Source organism: Schistosoma mansoni (genome assembly GCF_000237925.1).
Source record: "Schistosoma mansoni, WGS project CABG00000000 data, supercontig 0149, strain Puerto Rico, whole genome shotgun sequence".
NCBI lineage: Eukaryota > Metazoa > Platyhelminthes > Trematoda > Strigeidida > Schistosomatidae > Schistosoma > Schistosoma mansoni.
In genome coordinates this window covers 357,154-378,312 of record NW_017386046.1, presented here as the reverse complement: position 1 = coordinate 378,312, position 21,159 = coordinate 357,154, and the positions used below count along the sequence as shown (strand labels likewise).

General features: G+C 30.4%; 1 protein-coding gene across 1 annotated transcript in view; it reads right to left on the bottom strand.

Annotated features, from left to right (window-relative positions):
* The window catches only part of Smp_076500 (dystrophin-like protein), a gene marked incomplete at both ends in the record, with an annotated part of 71,832 nt that extends 58,666 nt beyond the window's left edge, over nt 1–13,166 (bottom strand). The window contains 3 exons of the mRNA XM_018799087.1: nt 986–1,140; nt 4,103–4,350; nt 12,308–13,166. Coding sequence (XP_018646640.1) covers nt 986–1,140; nt 4,103–4,350; nt 12,308–13,166 — 1,262 coding nt within the window. The remainder of the gene's footprint in view (nt 1–985; nt 1,141–4,102; nt 4,351–12,307) is intronic.
* Between the last annotated feature and the right edge of the window lie 7,993 nt (nt 13,167–21,159).

The following is a 21,159-nucleotide window of genomic DNA, read 5'->3' as shown; positions in this document are numbered from 1 at the left end:
CTACGCCATTGTGATCGATTCTGAGCCATGTCACCTAGAGTCTCCAACCATTGGTTACGATAGTCACGTGGACCCCAACCAGGTACTCTGCATCTACCAACATGGCTCAGACTAGAAGTTAGTGACTTCAAGCACTGATGCCACGTTTTGGTTTGGTCGCCCCTAACTCTCTTCCAACCATCCTCTACACTAGTCAGCATAGCGCGTCGTGGTAATCGGTGTTCAGGCATACGTAACACGTGGCCTAACCATCTCAGTCGATGAAGATTCATGATCTCGTCAACTGATTTACCATCATTCCCTAATACCCTGTGTCTAACCTCACTATTACTTACCCGGTGATCCCAGCAGATGCGAGCAATATTTCTAAGACATCTGTGGTCAAATACTAGCAACTTACGGGTGTCTTCTACTCTTAATGACCACGTTTCACAGCCGTAAAGTAGAACGGAGCGAACTGCTGCGCAGTATACTCGTCCCTTAATTGATAGACGGATATCTCGTCTTCGCCATAGGTGACGTAAGTTGGCAAAAGCCAAACGAGCTTTTTGAATCCGTGCTGAGATTTCGTCAGACACCAACCCATTAGGGCTGATCAGACTTCCAAGATAAGTGAAGTTGTCAACGCGTTCGACTACTTCGCTCTCTATCCTTAGTTCAGGTGTTGACGCAGGCCAGTCCTGGAGTAATAATTTACATTTGGATGGGGAGAAACGCATCTCAAACATCCTGGCATTATTACTCAGTTCTAACCGAAGACTCTGCATTTTGTCAGCGTCTTCACCAAACAGGGCTATGTCATCTGCGTATTCTAAGTCGATTAGTGGACCGAGACTCATGTTAACCTATAATTAAATTGCAAGAACAGAAAGAAATTCTCGCCCAATTATTTATATCAACCAGTTTCTATACAATTTCATTTACTAGTATATGTTCATGTGAACTCACTTCTATAATACAAAATTTCCATTATAAGATCACTTACGATTTTTCTAATTCGTTCCAACGTTTAATTGTTTGTTCCATGTCAGCACGTATTCGACTAGTATCCTCTGTATGGAATTGTTTAATCAATGCTTCACATTCTTTTTGATAAAATTTAATCTTTGCACTTCTTTGCGGCAAACTATCGATTAGTTCCTGAATTAATTAAATGGTATTTAGTGTAGAAAGGTAATAACTATTAGAATATTGATACTTGAATGTAACACTCGGATAACATTAACAATTTAAAGACACATTTCTTCAGTGTCAAATGAAAAATGCTAACATTCTTCATCGCTTATTGATATCAGCTGAGGAATTATTTAGAAAAAAAATCTCGAAAATGAACTGGAAAGCTATGAAGCATTATATTAAAAGAGGACAATAGGCAGACAGATTGTAAATATTGTGTTGTAAAGTATTTACACATTGCACACACATAGAATTCAATCTCTCATTTGTATTTTTCAGTATTTTCTACCATCTGAACTGTCTTCTCGCTTGGTCTTCAAGTATTCCAACAACTTCGAGGCCACGCTCCGCAAAATACTACTTACAAGTGATCTTGTGAGTAGCATTCACATTATGGGATTAAACTAGGCAGTATGGATAGAACTAATGAACTATTAATATACTTCCTTTTGTGGTTAAGAGGTATTTTACCAAATTACTTAGTTTCATGTGAATAATTTGCTTGACTGAATGTTAACGTAATTTGATTTTGCTTTCAAATAGTCTTTTGTGTCAAAGGCATGTAGCCGAATAAATGACAAATAAGACTAATGTTTAGTGATATAAAACTAAACTTATAATTGGAAGAAAAAAATTGAGGAGACAGGCTTTTGACTACTGACGGATTTAAAATTGACAAAGGAACTATATTGAGAGTAATTATTAAGCAAATTAATATTAACATAAAATAATCCAACACAAAATGTGAAAGTGTATAATAGAATTAATAGAATTTGATGATAACTAACTGCTTAAGTTAATTATCGAATGTATTCTTAAAAATGTAACTGGGATACTTTACAGTGGAATATTGATTTCACTTCATACGTTTCAAGATATGGAAATTTGTGAATAATCACTGTTAAGAATTTATGAAATCTAAATTAAGAACTATCCATTCGTACGCAATAATCAGGTTCATAGCATTAATACAAAATTGACTACAACAAAATACTAAAAAAATTCCATTATATTGTAATAGAGGGTATGTGGAGATTGCTGAACTTCACTGTTCACATTATGAACACTCACTGAGAAGGACCTGACGTACATGATATTGGTCACCACTGAGTGACATTTCAGTCTTACAGGAAGTCAGTTACTGCTTGAATAGATTTGATCTTAGCTACGCAATCACTGAAAACCTGGAAACACCAAACAGCTGTTTCATTCTAGCATGAGGTTCTCCATTAGTACGCATTCGTGACCACATCAGGACTGAACGAAACATATTCAAACCTCGCAGTTAGCACTTAAACTTTATATCATCCAATAGTCCGTATGTACCTTACTTCAATCAGTTTATCTGTCTAACACTTCCTGGCTTTCAATGACTGTATAATATCAGTCAGTGATGTGAACCATTAAGATCTATAATAGTGTTTGTTTCTTTGTATTCTTTTTTCTGCACATATACTCATTATTTAAATCATTTTTTTTAGAATGTACAAGTACACTAGGACGAAAACCATAATAAATGCTTTAAACTAATGTAGAGTAGTGAAGGAATATTCATTGATTTGTGACCTTGATTTTTATGCTTGAATAATCATTTTTTTATTATCAAACAAGCAACTCGATTATACAATTTTGATTAAATATATCGTATGTAAATGACAAAATTCATTTTCTATAAATATTCAGTCACTCAGCTAGTGATTCTGTCTTCTCAAGTCTATTTATTTAAAAGTTCAGTCACCAATTCTCTTAGGAATTGACCGTTTTTATCATATCACTCACTTCAGCATTTTATCAGTCAATTGTTCAGTCAATTTATGCTTTATGAAAGCTTTAAATAAGAAGTGCATGCTTTTCTTTCTACATTTCCAACACTTACAAATTCATTTTTTATAATGAACATCCCTTATTAGATAGATTATTTATTAGTTTTGAAAAACTAAATACAAGATATTCAATGGATTACAATCAAGCATATGTTTATCTTAGAAATATTTTGGAAACTAGGACAAAGTTTTGTTAATTCCTAAAACATTACCGTCTGTTAATGTTAGCAGAAAAACAAACAGGGACATGGAACGATGTACAGATAGGAAAAGATGAAATGGTTTCTATATTTTTAGTGTTTTTAATTTTCTTATTCTACCTAGTGGCTGAATAAATAATGTTGATCAAAGAGACAAACTGCTAGTATATGAGATAACTATATTAATTTAATGTAACTTGGCTATAAATTATAAATTGTTGTATTTGGTATAAAATACTACTTTCAATGTGCGAGATTTATTTGATTCTAGATGGTCGAACATTATCACCTGGAAGGTATTTCTTAAATCTTAATGTACCCCTTGAAAAATTAGAATTTGCAGAACTCAGCGTAACCGTTACATAAGTTATCATTGAACTATTCTAGCATCAATTGTTTTCTGTAGGTACTCTGGTCTCCCAAACAACTGTTCGCAGTTCAAGTACTCATCGACTGCGACCATGGGGTAAATGAGTCCGTATTCACACGAGCAGCGTCACTTGTCTCAAGACTACAAACAAACAGTTCTAACGAAACCTAGATTCATGATTTATTTCTGACTGTTTCTAATCATTTGATATCAATTTTATTGCAATGTTGAATCATTTGGATTGAAGGGTAGCACTAAAATGTCATCGATAATTTGGTCAATATCAAGGAATAAATAACTTAATGTTAGCTATCACTCAGTGATGAAACATAATGTCTGACTGAACTCCGTTTTCTAATTGTTCTATTGAAATTTATAAAAGGGATTGATTGCTTTAAATATTTGACTGGAGTCGGTTAATTGTAATTCTCAACTTGTGGTAAAAGTTAGACACCTAATTCCTCAAATTATAAAAACTACGTCCATAAAGAATAAATTACATATAATATGTAAATTTTTATGAAGCAACATACTTGTAAGTGTTTACGACATGTTTCTGGAGTCATAACAAGAATTCTAGAAGTTGATAAACTTTGATCATTCGATTGATTCTTTGATGCATCAACGCTTTGTAAATCAGCTTCTGTCTTACTAATTTCTCGTTCAACATCACGTTCTAATTCTTTTAAAGTTTGTATACCAGATAACATTTGATCTAATTTTTCTGAACGTTCAATCATTTGTTGTTCGACTGAATTCCATTGATTTTGTAATTGATCAACTTTAGAGTGAAACAAAAAATGGGGATTTAAATTATAGTAGACTCTTGAGTACAGAAATGAAAGCATACTTGAAAGTATAAGAATATTTAATATATTTTAGTTCAGTAACATATACTCAATTATTTCCTTTAATAATTCATTTATTTGAGCTTCAGCAGAAAACGTTTGCAAAACAACATCTACCATATAGTTAATCTAAACAACTGGTTTAAATTAAACCAATCATTTCAAAACATCATTCCAGGAAACTAAAATCAATAATCTACAATTTAGCATTTTAACTCTTTACTATTTGAGTGACTTTTTTCTATTTATACTTGTTTGGCTAACAACAACTTTTTGTCAAGATAACTTTTGACTTGGCATGAACACTAGCGTAGATAATAATATATAAATAAAATGCCAAATTTTCCTTAAACCATTAAATATTAAATACAAATAAGTTATTTTATCATGATTAATTTGAATTCGAGCTGAATATAATTTCAAGAAACAAATCAAATAAATTAACGATATTAATGAACATTTTTGATAAAATCCAGTAAAAAACAACCGAAATTATGTTCTATCTAAAAAAATAGAAGTGAATCTCCGTCACAACCTTTCTGGCATTTGTTAATAACGAAAAAAGAGATCAACAAATTATCCGAATTTTTTCAATTTGTATCCATTTCTGACTTTTATTACTAATGAAATCAAGCACCTACAAAATTGAAATCAGATTATGTAATAGTAACAATAAAGTAAAAATTCGTAGTAATGAATAATGATTTATTTGGTTTCTTGTTTACTTTGAATATTCAATGCCCAACCACCGACTGCCCTGACGTGCAATGTTTTATGGCGTAAGAGTAGGTTGGAAGAAAGCTAGGGGCGGCCGGACCAAAACGTTGCACACTAATGCTTATACTCTTACTACTTCTACCACTATGGGATTTGAATCGACATCTGCATCTCTGTGCTAATGTGGTATGGCAACTCGAACTGATGTACGTACGTACGTACGAAGTTCTACGTCGTGACTGACTGACTGATTCAATGAACTCCATAAATCTATAACATTGAAACTTGCATTTATTAAAATGAACTAAATTTTATTCGGATATTTTTTTTCTTTTACATTCATTTTATTTTGAATGCTTCTACTTTTATCAAGAATACAAAGTGATTACTGATAATATAATTATTGTTTCTTTACCTCCAAAATTATTTTTATTCATTCAAACTAAAAATTTCATTTAGATATATTTTACTTGTAACAAGCAAACTAAATTGCCAACAGATACAAGAAAATGTTAACTAACATTAAAATAATTTTCTTCATAAACTGAACTAATGTTATAACAAGACATTTGTGAAGAGTATTGAGTTTCATAGTGCACACTGAGGAATAAATTTAATTCGATAACCTTTGAACATCTGGGAACATTAAACAAGGACTCTTAAGGAGTGCACATTCAATAAACCATCGTTGAGAATTAAACCTGTGACCTTTAGTCATGTACCAGAACGTTTACTCTCTAGATCAATGATAGAGAACAAAGTGGTGTAATATCCGGCTTTTAATCAATCCATTATTAATATAAACTATGTATTAATTAACTACATGTACAAATGTAACATTATTAACTATTAGTGAATCTCGCGAGGCAGGATCGTGGATGAGAACTGCTGAGGAGTCCCACAATGGGACGAAACGGTCATCCAGTGCTTTAAGGTTTTCCATGGTGGTCTAGCTTCAATGGATTCATGATCTCAACTATTAAAAATATTTGCTCATCCATAATGTATTTAACCTTTCGATGAACATACAGAAATATTTATTTTAAAACTAGTCACCATTGAAGAGACGAAACAAATAATTCAAACATGACAGAGATTCCTATAATTATTTTGTATATGTATTATGATATTCGACAAAATATAAATAAACCAATGAAGTAAATAAATTGTATTTTAATTAATTAAGAACTTATTTTAATCTAACCATAATCTGTGAATTCTTATTTATGTGGAAAAGATTTTTTTTCGGAAAAAAAACAACAAATGAAAAAACACGAAATAGAAAAGCCAACCAATAAAAAAACAGATGAAAGATATGGCATTATTCTTTTTTGCAAACGAAATAATCAAAATAAAGGATTTATTGACACTTATTGATATTTATCTTCATACAGGCAATTCGTAATAACTAATATCAACAGAAAAAAATAAAATCTTAACAAAAGGATAAATATAGCTATAAAATGTAGCGAAATGACTGAAAACATCTGGTATAGGTAAGGATTTGTTTTATTATAGATAAATGATATAATTTGCTATAAAGGAATATAGAACAAGAACTAATGTAAGCATCAAAGACCAGATGGATAATTAGGTAAAAAAAAGCTCCACCGGTACATTTCAGCGCTTGGTGTACAAGATGGAAATAGATCTTTATATTAAGAGTTTGTACCTCATGACAAGTAAATTCACTATAGGTCGCATACTGGTCGTATGACCTTCCTTTTTAAGTAAGAAAACCGTTTGTTGGAAATCGTTTTATCGGATTCTTATTAAGTGAATTTATAACACTCAATTAAAGATATAAAAGTTCTAAATTTGAAATACTTTAGATTTGTGAATCGGTATTGTTAAAAGATATGAGACAACGTTAACATTGGTCAATATTTGATCATTTTCGCTTGATATTTTACCTGAGTTGAACTTGTATTGATAAAAATTTATATGCTAAATAACTTTTCATGAAAATATAGGTGATGATAGTCTTAAAAATCATCTATTCATAACATTAAAGCATTATATTTGATTACTAACCACCTTTTTCTTCTTAAATCGATATATCAGAATAATAAATTGCTAAAAAAATGTTAAGAAGACGAAAACGTCTAAAGTCTTTTTTTAAATCCACATTCACTAAAATATGGGTAATTTTATGTTTGTTTATAACAAAACTGATGTATTTCAGTTTGTTTACTCATATCTTTGTGTAAATAGTTTATAAGCACAAATATCATTCTGCCTATTATTTAATGAATATTTTCAGGATATCAGAAGCTTTATGTTGATTTACAAATTAGGCAATACGACAGCAGTTCATTAAGAAGATAATCTAAAAACCATCATTGGTTTACACCATTTACATTATTTTTAATACTTGAAATTTAGTTAAAACTGAATAAAAAAAACATCTAGAACAATGGGAAGTAGTAGTTCGATCAAAGTTTATAGAAGGAACTAATTGCTTTCAACATCTAGGACTGTTTGGTCGTTTATATGTATGTGCATGCATATGGAAGAAAAAATTATTAGACTGTTGTAACTGTTCAAAATAATATTAAAATAGATGTAGATTGACAGCTCACAAATTAGTATACATTTAAGTATTAATTTATTTATGAGTATTCGTTTGTAAAATATTAATGATGTTAAGAATGGATTATTATAGATATTCCCTACTTAAACATTACACAACATCAAATGGATAATGAAATGCAGGTCGATTCGGTTTAACAAAGAAATCTGAAAGATTTTATCAACGAATTAAATAAATTAATGCTGGTAATTCAGATGTGAATGCGTGAAATCGATAAGTAGTTTCATTTTGGCAAGTACCTTTAGATAAATAATTGGCTAAATAAGATATCAAAACTAAATCTTTTGACTGAATGATATCTATTGGATCGAATAATTCATATATATCATGACTGCAAATAAATGTCAATTAAACACGTATTGCGACAAACAACAAAAGAAAAGTTCTTTTTGTCATACAATATTTTGTCATACAAGTACGTTTATTCATCTATTAAGATTTTATAAGGGGATAATTTACGGTTGAATTTTGAGTAACTCTTATAAGATATCCAACTAAAAATATACGAAATATAAGAAATCTGCCATTATTATTAGTAGTAGTAGTGTGGCGTATACTGCTTATGTTTGCGGATATAGGTAACACCCGAATGTCTGAGGGAAGTAGGTTGAGAAGATTGAAATGAAAAAGAGAGAGAAGGTTACCGAAAGCAACTAAGATAACAACAGAAATGAAGGAACAATGAAGCTTGCAAGAAATAATACAAAGATGATATGCAAATGATGTATTTGATGTATGATTTCCACATTTTGCTAAACCACTGTGTGATTGTATATTGAACAATAAATTGGTCTTCTCCACCTGCATCTTCGTTCACTACAGTAGTAGTAGTGGAAGTAGTGTGGTTATTGAATTTGTGCGTTTTCGTTTTTCTTAATTCCGAGAAAAATAAGATATGTCTTTCGTACAATAATCTTTCAAATTTACAATTTACTCAAACGGTAATTAATCAGTACGGTTATGTATATATATAGCCGTATGTATTTAGAAAATGAAATCTTTTTTACTAGTTATAGATTGATATTAGATAAAGAGATGTTCAACTACTTTTTAACTCGGGTTTCCTTAGAGAATAATAACTTCAAATTAATTTTCTAACATAACTTCATTATCAGTGTATTGAAAGTTTATCAATGTATAAAATATTAGGGCGTAGTCTAATAAGTAGATGTAATGCATTTTCATTATAACAGATACAAAAACCAACAATAATACTGGGATGAAAAATTTCATTTCCAGGTGGACAATACGTTAGCGTTTTAAGCGAACGGTACTGGGTTCAAGTCACGCAATGAACATCAACTCTGAGATGCAGATACATCCAGCTGACGAGTCTCGGACTGGACGAAACGTGCGCCCTTGATTCCACCGCTAGCTAGCATCTATCTCTGTTTACCTACCTTATTTTAACTTTGTTATTTTTATTATCAGTTTTCTAAGATTATTAATCATCTTTTTCGTCTGTATTCAAAGTTATTTTGACAGTGTACATTCAGCATAAATATACAAACCCTTTTTTCCAGACACTATCTCGTATATCTTCATGTTCTTATTTACTTTGTTGAGTATTTATGGAAATGTTATTGTTTTATTATTAATTTGATATTGCGTAGTAACTCTTAATATGTACGGCGACTTTCATGCTGATAAGCATGTGATTTATACTAAATCAATTATGGTTTACAACAGTTTGCTAAACATTTTCAGTGTAAAATAAACGGACAAATAAATGGATAAACGTCGTGTACTCTACCAACTTTTAATGACTACAATTATTTTTGTCATCATTACATTATATCGGAGAGAATTTTTCCACGGATCCTTGGATTATTGTAGTTTTTTATTCTACTGCTCGTAAATTTTTTGTTTTATTTATATACACTGTTATATTTTGCCGTTACGGATTTATTGTTAATGAACCATTCCACTATTTCTCCGCTCTTATATCAGCTATAACCGAGTTGTCTGCGAATTGTGATTTTCAATACATATTCCGTTGTGGTCAAGTATTTATGGCAAATTAATCTTTGAGTTTTCTAGTCAAGGATGGATATAGCAGAATAAATAAATCTTCTTGCTAACTCATTCTTCTGGTTTCACGCTAGATTAAAAGTGCATCGTGAACCAATAGACCTTAAGGTCTTGGTCTCCTTTTATGGTTATCATAACATTGACTAAATAGGCCACTGATTCTAAAGGATACAAGTGAATTAAACAATGGGCAGAACAAACCAATAGCAGGCTTGAGAATTTCACTACTCCAACAGTTAACGCCCTAATCACATGAGCCTCATCAAGATTGTGGATTTACACTGCTAAGGAATCCTATAAGATGAGACGGATGTCCACTGCTTTCACGTTTTCATTGGTCGTCTAACATCAATTCATGATTTTAACAAAATTCAACAGTCTTCACAATCACATAATGATATAATTTAATTTATTTGTTCTTTAGTACTGATATGAACTTTTCTAACATCAGTGGCTGATTATTAATTTACCGTTGTAAATTCAACGACCTATGAATGTCATCTTAATTTTACTAAAAAAACCAAACGATAGATAAACATGAATTATTGATTACCTTATCCTGTAACTACAAGTTATAATTTACATCATCAATCAAACCAACGAATTAAAACTCTTATCTGTTTCAGAAAATGTATCAGCACAACATCTTTAAATGCCGAAATAACATGTTCATTATTTAATGAAATTACAGAAAACGAATAATTTGTATCCTCTTATTGTATAGTACTGTAAACAATGTAGGAAGATAATACAAATAAGTAAGCAGAACTTTTATTCCCGAAAAAAATCGAGAACATTTTCATTTGCAATTACTTATTCATTTTTTAAGTGAAATTACATGTTACAACTAATTTTCTTCATTGTTCTTTAATTGTTTAACGAACAAATACAAACTATTCAACACATGGAGGAAACAATCTACGTTAAAATTAGTTCTATATTTATAAAAATTAGAATGAATAAGCAGAAATTTTACAATTTTGTCCACCTTACGTTGGGTTTGTAATCTGGATACTCATTGATGTAGTAGTACTGCACAGTAAAATGAAACGGTAGCCATTGTTGTTAAGTCATCTTTTTAGTTTTTTCGTGGAAAAATCCTTCCAAACATGTATAGCATCAAGTTTTCTAATAAAATATATTTACTTTTTTACACAAATGTATGCAATAATTAATCAATGGTTGCCTAAAAGCATCTAATGAATTAAACCGGAACGAAGCTTCAAGCAGTATCAATAGTGACATTGATGGTAACAACACCTGTATAATATGTAAACTAACCAATAAAATATCAGTGATATATAATCGAGGACTCCATATAACTACTTATTACTTACGCCTGTTACCCCTTGTGGAGGAGCATAGGCCGCTCACCAGCATTCTTACTTATATCATATAACAAACAGGTAAATATTGATTACAAAAAATCCTTTACTTAGTTAAATCATCACCTAGAAACAGAATGAAACAAATGAGTTTGTAAGTTAGTCGATATATATACTAAAATGGTATGACATTATTTATGGAACTTATGATCACTGTCTTCATATTAATGGTTCCATTTAGACAGTTGAAATAATTGGTAGCAAAATCAATCATAATTAAATGATATAGGTCAAGTTGTAGTTCTCATGACCGGTTAACAGTAAAGCACAAACTATCTTAAGTTAAATGATAGACTTTAACTAAAAACTGTATTTGTTGCCAAAAAATTTCGTTATAATTCGCAAAATAATTTATAACAAGAGTTGATGCCATTTAGGAATATATTGAAAAACACAAAGAACTTGAACGTTATTACTTGTGGTTGAATATATCCTTAAAAAACACAATGCTTTATAAGGCATCTAGTGTTATATGGTACAGTCATAAAAAGTATCTGCAAAATTTAAACTAGCTCCTAGTAATCACATTCCAAGTAAATAAATTTATTCCAATGACTTAACAAGTATACAAAATAGCTTTATCTATCATTCGACAACTGTCTAACGTACACTTAAAGGCAAAAAAGCGATTATCATTAGTTATATGGATAAATTAATGAATACAAATATTAGCAAATTAACCCTTTCTCAATTGTTTGCAATTTTCACTTACTACAAACAAATATTAAATAAAAAAATAACTATAGCATCCATCAATTCATTCATTTATAGGGATTTATTATGATTGAAATAGACAGAAAGTTCACTTATATTCAAAGTCTGAAATCTAGTAAGTATTTAATAATCTCTAGATTTGAAGCAATTAGTCCCTCTGGTAAATTTCGATATTGTAGTAAAAAGACGAAGATTATCAGAACTATGATAATCTTCGTCTTCTTATTACACTATCGAGATCTCTAGATTATAACCAGGTCATTAAGATATACTTCATATAACTTATAAACATATTTATCTTCTCAATTACTTTTGTATGTAAGAATATTGCATTTAAGTTGATTTATCACTTGACTACATTGTGTATCATTTCGCATTATTAATCAAAATTGTATTTTATTTTATATCTCAATAATCGAAACCTGTAAGTCAATCATAGATACCACCTACCAGGAATGTCATCTTTAACATAAATATTTTTCAAACTTTTTATCCATTCATTCTGATTACCATTTACATATTCATTTTCATTTTTTTTCCTATTCAGCTGTTTTTCATTCCATTGCATGACAGACGAATCAAATTGTTTCAATTCATATTCATCTAAACTATAACGTTTATCCATTGTATGATAATAGCTTGGTGATATTTGTGGTTCAGTTAAACAAGAATCAGTATCTGTATCAGTTGCGTCATAAATTTTATCATGAATGATACTAGGATCAGTGTCAATATGCAAACTATGTTTATCATGATCACCATTATCAACATCCTCATTTTCAGGTTCATTTAGGTTGTCGGTAATTTTTTTCACGTTAATCTCAGCATCTACTTCATCGGCATTTATTACACAAGTAACATTATCTTTGGATAACGATGACGAATCATTAATCACTGAAGGATAAACTGAATTTAGGTTTGTTTCAGTGTTTATTGAATCACGATGAGTTGACAATGGTAACAATGATGATGCTGATGACAGTGTATGGAAGTTTTTTTGTTGTTGTGTTTGACTAGCCAACAGTCCCATATCATTATTTGATTGTTTCATGTTCGGAAACTTTGTCTCATTTTGTATGGCTGACTGATAATGATTGAGTGCATTACTAGTTTTCACAACGTTGTCATTAACAATTGTCGATTTAACACAATTATTGATATTATTACTAATATTACTGTTGATGGTAGTATAATGACTAGGTGTTATATTATACGTATTAGTGGTGACCGGAGTAGTTTCATCTTCTACAAGTTCTATAATAGCTTGAGCAAATCCCGACAATAAACGAGATACTGGATTTATAAACATTGTTATGGGACTATTAGAAATAAATGTATATTAATATTCCTTCCATATTATATTATATGGATTTTTAACGTATACGTCGTCGGTAGAAAGTCTAAATGAACATTTGGAAGGTCTACATTTTTCATACATATTCATTTGTATTTTTGTGAATAAAGCTGACACGTGTTAACAAGTGAATTCGATCCATTTAAAAATAAATTGTTATCATTGAATTTGTGTTCTGAATATTCATTCACTGTATTAAAGATTTATTTATTTTTAAACAATTCATAAGCTGGCATTTGTTTGTTTGAGGAGTTATGGATGAAGGTATGTACATTACGCCTGTAAATTTATGTGTCTCTGATCTAATGGATATGTCTGTCTGACATACATTTAACCATCCTGTCCTTTCTATCATTTTCATTTGTTTATTGTCAGACGATGGATTCGTCTACCTAGTGTCCTACCTATTTACCTTCCTCCCTATTTACTTATCTATCTTCCACTCGCTATTCAACAATATCACTGTCATTTTCAAATATCCAATCCTATTTTATAGACACTGAATCACTCATTCTCAAGTTAATCACCATAAGATCATCTTTAAAACTGTGCAAACGGGAAAATAAATTTGGTTTTCTTGCGATATCACACAAAGGAAATAAGTAAGCGGGAGCAGAGGAAAATAGCGAAATTCTTCATACTTTTTGGAAAGCATTAGTCGTGAAGTTATTATCGTCTGCCAAAATGAACTGCATTGTTTCCATTCTATGTTTTATGAAACTATTAATGTATTTGTTAATTGAATTGTGAGTCATAATGTGTCAGAGTGATTTTTGATACATGACTGAGAACCGTAATAAATAGAATACAAAGGCCACATTAATCAATTATAGGATATTGATGAACGTCATGCTTCTTATTGTATTATGGGTATCCAACATTTTTATAGAGTTTTATTGATATTAGAAGAAATGGTTATCCTAGATCTCGTGTAGGTTAATTTTCGCTAAAAAAAAAGATCTCTAACTATGAGATGATTGGCTCTCAATCAAAAGTTTAAGCACAATACCGCAGTTCGATATGTTACTATCAACCTGAAGGTAATGCATCACTTCATTTTTCTACTCTTCTACACAACAAACAGGCTGTTCACCATTAGTTTTGTACAATTCTCACTTTTTATGATGCAGACTATCACCCTGAATTTGAATTTCATGCTAGTTATTTATCAAATACCAATTAATTCATATGGAAGAATAATTGTTCTCCATAGACTTATTTATTCGATTCACTTCATTTCTTGATGAAAAACTACTTAAAAGTGATAAAAATTATACAGCTCACATAATTAAAACGTGAAAATCCAATACACTGTAACTTAGTTGATAGTCTTTATTCAGAATTCATGACTAAATGAAATGACAACAAATGATCATTTGATATAGATCTGTCAGTCCTACAGGAGAGTAGTAACGGATCGTATAGAGAAATTATTCATTTCTTATTCAGATACTGAATGATGTGGGTTCGAAACTCAGAGGGAACTCTTACTGACTTCTTTCAACGAATTAATGGCTTGTGATTAAATAATTATAGCAAAATACCTATTGTGCTCTCGACGCATCCGAATTTTATTCTAAGGAACGTTAGCATAGAAAAGTAAGGATTGTTTAAGCAGAAATTTATTATAACTAAAGATTTTTTTGATTTTTAATAATTTTTCTCCACTCATATCGATTTTTACGACTGTACCTCACTTTTAAACGTTAATGCATAAGTTACTAAAGTTTTATGTAGTTTACAACAAACTGAATATTTCTTAACAATAAACAGTCATTAAACAAGGAATTCAGTAAAGGATAATGTTCATATTGAATATCTAAATGAACCATTTTTTATGATAAAAAGATATTATTATTAGTAGTAGTAATAATAATACTAACAGTAGCAACTGATTAATAAGTTATAATGCGAACTATGTACCTTATTAACCTCATACAGTTGTCATATGACTATAATCCGCATTTATTATTTATAATATTGAATAAAGCCATTAATAATAGTAATAATTTATTTTGTGATATCCCGAAAGAAAATATTTAGAATGATATTCCAAGTAACTAGTTTACTTTTAAATTAGACTGTTACAAAAGTCTAAGAGTACGTTAAATGATGCATATAGCAATAGAAAAAGCCTATTAGATAGAAACCATCTGTTCTAGGAACTTCTTGTAGGAAACGTAAAATGGTATCAGTGAGACTAAAAGATCCTTGGTCCGATTCTCGATAAGGTTGTTAATGTACACTGTTTACACCGTTTCATACTAGGACAACAAAATTGTCCAGTATATCCTCATTTTAAATGTCTGTATAAATATGATCACATCGTGATACAAACGTTTAAATTCATCAATCTCCAAGAAACTCTGCAGTAGTAATATAACACAATTTACTCAACATACTCCTTCTTTCGATAACATTAGTGTCAATATTTAGTATAAAAATTCAACATTTATTGATTAAACTCAAGAAGAAAATCAGTTCAAACTTTCACACTTGCAAAAATAAGTATTCAACATTTTTGAATTCCCGATAATGCAGATGGTGTATGTAACTAGACTTTACTGGCAAAAAGATATGTTTGTTGAATATTAACTAAACATGATGTCTATTTCCTTTTTTACATTTTAATTTTAATAAGGAAAACTGAAATAAATGAACCTCACCGGTAAAATATCATACCATGTGTGATATAAATTACTGAGATGCTTAGTCAACAGGTTTAGAAATATTAGATATTCATGGATATATTATTATATTTTTAGCAAGAACTGATTTTTAGATGTTTACTTTTTATGAAACAAGAATACATTGTATTTCAGTGGAATTCTTAAATTTAAATATTTTGGATCATAATAAAACCATAATATGAATAAATTTCTTTCCGATAACCTTAAATTTCGATAATGCGATGGGAAAGCGAAGGTTATCAGAATTATATGACATATTTGCGTAATACATTTTGAACAGTCTGATCACACATATGCTTGTTAAGACATTTTTATATGAAAGCTAAAAGCGAGTTTATTTTATGTTACCATTTAAAGGCGATTCAAATAGTCTCATTTTGAAACGGAGATTAAAATTGCCTATCAACAGGACATTTTATGCAGCCCAACTTGTCATTATTGAAAAGACAAGGTCCATGTTTCACCAAAAACCCAAACAGCACGTAAGCGATTGTGTCACATCCCATTGTGTTTATCAATTTACATGTATGTGCGGGAACACGTACAAGAGAGGAGCAATCGTGATCTGCAACAAAGGGTGGCGGAGCACATACCCGAATAGATGCAGAAACAAATGAATTCCAATGGTCAAATAAGATCACAGGATAGGGAGATATCTTCCTCCATTGCGAAGCATTTGGTTGAGATTGGTCACAAGGTTGATATCAAGTCAGCATTTTTAGTGTTGTACAAAAGCCTTTAAGGGCATATACTAAGGTTTATTGAGGCCTTGGCTATTCGGAAACTGAAACCCCCTTTATATGTTCAAAAACAATTTGTTCTTACCCTTAACTTACCCTGGTAACAGTGATTTACTATCCAGATAGTTATCACATTTTTTTGTGTACTTTATTTTTCTTTGTTACGGCTTACCTTTAACCTGTCTAGTTGACCTTTTAGTTTTCATATAAAAATGTCTTAACAAGTATATATATAGTCAGATTTTTCAAAATGTATTGGCCAAATATATCACATAATTCTGATAACCTTCGATTTCTCATTGCATTATCGAAATTTATCAACGGGACTAACTGTTTTAGATAACAGCAAACAAGATATTTATCTAATTTCCCCAATTCAGAAAAATCAACAATGAAATATGTCGTAAATGTGCAAAAAGTCAATTGAAATTATGAATTTCCATATAGACATAGACGAAATATGTGATATAAACCAATGAAAATATTTTAGAAAGGCAATAAAATAATAGACAATTAGTTTATATTCAGTGAAATAATACTTTGGCTTATCAAATTTCATTTAACATATTAACAAAGGGATAAATCAAAATATTACAAATTAAATAAAAATTCATACCTGTTGCAACAAGTTGGTGACTATTTTAACTCAATAACTGAGTTAATAACACGTCAGTGTTACGAGCGAAGGCTGCTGGGTTGGAACCCCAAAATGAACATTAAATCTGGGATGTAGTACATGCATCTGATGAGCCCAAAATAGGACGAAAGGAGCACCCTCTATACCACCGCCAGTCTTACTTGATCTATTCCATATAACTTTTTGTTTCTTATAACAGATAACATTTCAGTAAATCATTTTCTATTTTTATATCGCTTATAGTTAGTTAGACATGTTAAATGATATGACTTAGAATCTGATACGATGACGTCAATAAACTCATTATTTCAAAAGATTATAAAAACTTCGTTTATAATTGTCACATCCTGTTTTTTTGAAATCCATACAGTAGGATAAGGAATTTGGTGAAGTTCTGGTTAAATTACTTAGCTCAAAAAACTAAAATTTCCCAAAGACGGCGTTTCTGCTTAGTTCTATATGATTATATCTTAAATTTTCATTTTTAATTCAAAGTATTTGCTTTTCACCATTGATTCTTTCTTTCGGTATGCTGATTTGTACAGTGTGACAATTTGAAGAGACATACATGTAGTCTTCGTACTACTTCATTTTCAATTTCCTGAGTGAATAGTTTTAATTACGAAAGTATTATACAAAATCGTTTTTATCTTGTGAATGGTGAGTCGGTTTCGATTTTTTATTTCGTTTAGGGATTGTGTGATTATCTTGTCTGTGATATTTCTTCAATAATAAAATTTCTATGGTTAAAGGTGTAATACTACGTAAGCATATATATGAAAACTGAAACAACTATCATAAAAACGGTACAGGTTTTTATATAAATTTGTCTACACAAGATACTCCAAAACCGGTAGCTGAAAACCATCAGCAACCGTCTACTTTGAAAGAGAACAAACCAACTTCCAGCTGAAGATAAAATTAGGAAAAGATGCTGGAGGTGGATAGAACACATTGCAGGAATCGTCAAACTGTACCACAAAGTAAGCTCTAACTTGGAATCATCAAGACAAAAGGAAAAGAGACAGACCAAAGAACATATTGCTCCAGGAACTAGAGGCAGATATATATATATATAGTGCTATAACTTTTTCATATACAAAAATAAAGTTCTCTTTAATTTTATTATTGATAAGATAATTAAAACACTCTATTTACTGGCCAACATATATTTGCCAGTTTATAGATAGATTTGAAGAATGTGACCGGTTCAAATTCAGCTTAACTGCTAAACGATGTGTTAATCACTATGAAACCTAAAGGACTTAAAATCCATTGTATTTAGTATTTTGATTGTATACTGTTAGTGAAACAGGTACTCAATGAACTCTGATCTTCACAATTCTTAGACTTTTTTCAGTTACCTATAAAAAGAATATTCGAATTAATTAAATGTTCGAAGATATTTTCGTTTGAATTTTGACTTAACTTTTAGTTGAACTATGCAGAATATCTTTCAATATCATTTTTATTAGTTTCTTGGTTAAAATACAAACCAATTAATTGATTATTCAAGAAACAATACTTTTAAGTTATGGAAATACAAAAGAATATGAACTTGTATCGATCTGTATACTATTTCAGAATATATATATGAATAGGAATAGACCCAATTGTAGTCAATTATATTTCCTCAATAAAATCTATATTTATCCAAAGAATAGGAAAACTGAGATTAATTACTAATCAATACGATGAATGGATCAATGTTAGACCACCATTGAAAACCTGGAAGCACTTGATGGCCGTTTCATCTTAGTGTGGGACTCCTCAGCGGTGCTCCCAAGTTTTGAATGGTGGCCTGACAATCTCCACAACCCTATACTGACAATTATTAAACAACAACAGACCAGTGTATTTGTTAATTTGAAAAATAAAGCCATGGGATTTCAACGATTTTTTATCAGGAAGGGGTGTTGTGGAGATTGTAGTAATTTAATAGTAGAGTTTATGAGTCAACTAAAGTTAGATCACCATGGAAAACGTGGAAGCACTGGACAGCCGTTTCGTCCCAGTAAGGTTCCCATACTAGGACAAAACGGCCGTCCACTGCTTCCAGATTTTCTATGGTGGTCTAGTTCTGATTGACTAATGAACTAAACTGTTAGATTGTTTTTTTTAAAATAAACTGTACTTTAAGTATTTTATCGATAATTGTGTAATTTTAGTGTATCTTCTAGGATATTTTTGTTTGTGATTAACACTTGACATTAGCGTACTTGACTTTTTTCGGCTTGTTTAAAACTATTAACCTTAATTATGTAGCTTGAAAATGTTGCTCTTGTGTTCTGCACAAATAATTATGATGAAAAGATTAAAAAACACCTTAAAACGATTGAATTTTTTCAAAAAAATAACGATCTGAAATGTTTTCACCTATATACACATGAGTGAATCGGGGTACTTAAAAGGATGATAGTTCATGATTCACCTCTAATTAAAACATAAATATATATAAATCAATAATATTTGTAATTATTGTAGTAAACAAAAAATGATTCTAATCATTAATTAAATTACAGTATGGGGATTTCTGGGGATTGTAGCATTTTAACAGTTGAATTAACGACTCAATCTAAGCTAGACCACCGTTGAAAAGCTGGTACAGTTAAAAGCCGTTCCATCCTAGTATGGGACCTCACAGCAGTGTACATCCACAATTGCGCGGATGGAACTTGAACCAACGTTCCTAGGTCTCGCGCGCGAACGCTTAACCTCCAGATTATTGAGCTGGTGTCCAATGGCATTAGTGTCTAACTTTGACCTATCCACGATATAATATTATCATATGACTAGCTTCGAGAGGTAATTCTCGGAGTTTTAATTATTATTTATTAGTCAACATAATTCTAAAATGTTTTGATACAACAAAACTATGATTGTTTCTACTGTAACAAATAAATACAAAATTCAATATTATAAGTCAAAACAATACTAATGATTACAAACTCATTACATAATTCATACTGTTAGTTTTTTCGGTTTGTTTGCTTATGAAAATATGAGATCAGGAATATAGAAAAATTTATGATATCGAAAAAAATTTTTAATCAAATATAAAATGGAAAACATTTATTTATAAAATATAAATAACATACTTTGTGTAGTTAATTCTTCAACTGAAGGATTTTTTGTTGTCCAAGATAGTAAACGTTCTTTTTCATAATGTATTCTTTCTATCTGAGGTTTACGTGCTTCAAATTCTGTAAGGAATTGCTATGAAATAAAAAGAATAATTTTTTTATATGTACATCCAAGAAAAAAGAAATAGTTCAACTGGATTCAATGTTAATGATCTAAAATTATAACTGAGAATTTACATTAAACTAAGTGAATAATTTAGATGTACGGTTAGATTGTTATTTCAAGTATGTTCAGTTTCAAAATAACTTTCATCATTCCTTTAAACAAGTTGAATTAAAGACCTGACCTAACTAATTAAAATAAACACGATAGAAAAGTATCATTTTATTAGTCTATCTAAATAGATAAATTAGTTTTAACTAAATTAACTATAGATCTTAATGGGCAGTAATGTTGTACAATATTTGTAGAACTAAAGAGTTTTGATGAATGTAAAGACTTTTAATAAGTATTGTTTGTTTGAATCTCCCCATTGATGCTTAGGACTGCAACTGGTCAGTCTCTTATTGGCCATATGTGCATACTGTGCGTATTGCCTCGATATTATTATTATTATTATTAATAATGGCTTTATTCAATATTATATTGCCTTAATTCATAAGCATTATAAGCAAAAATGGATAGTGGCTAGCAATCGGATCCAGGATGCGCGTTTCGTCCTATTTAATGCTTGTAAACTAAGGCTATATCGAGGCAATACGCACAGAATGCACATATGGCCAATAAGAGACTGACCA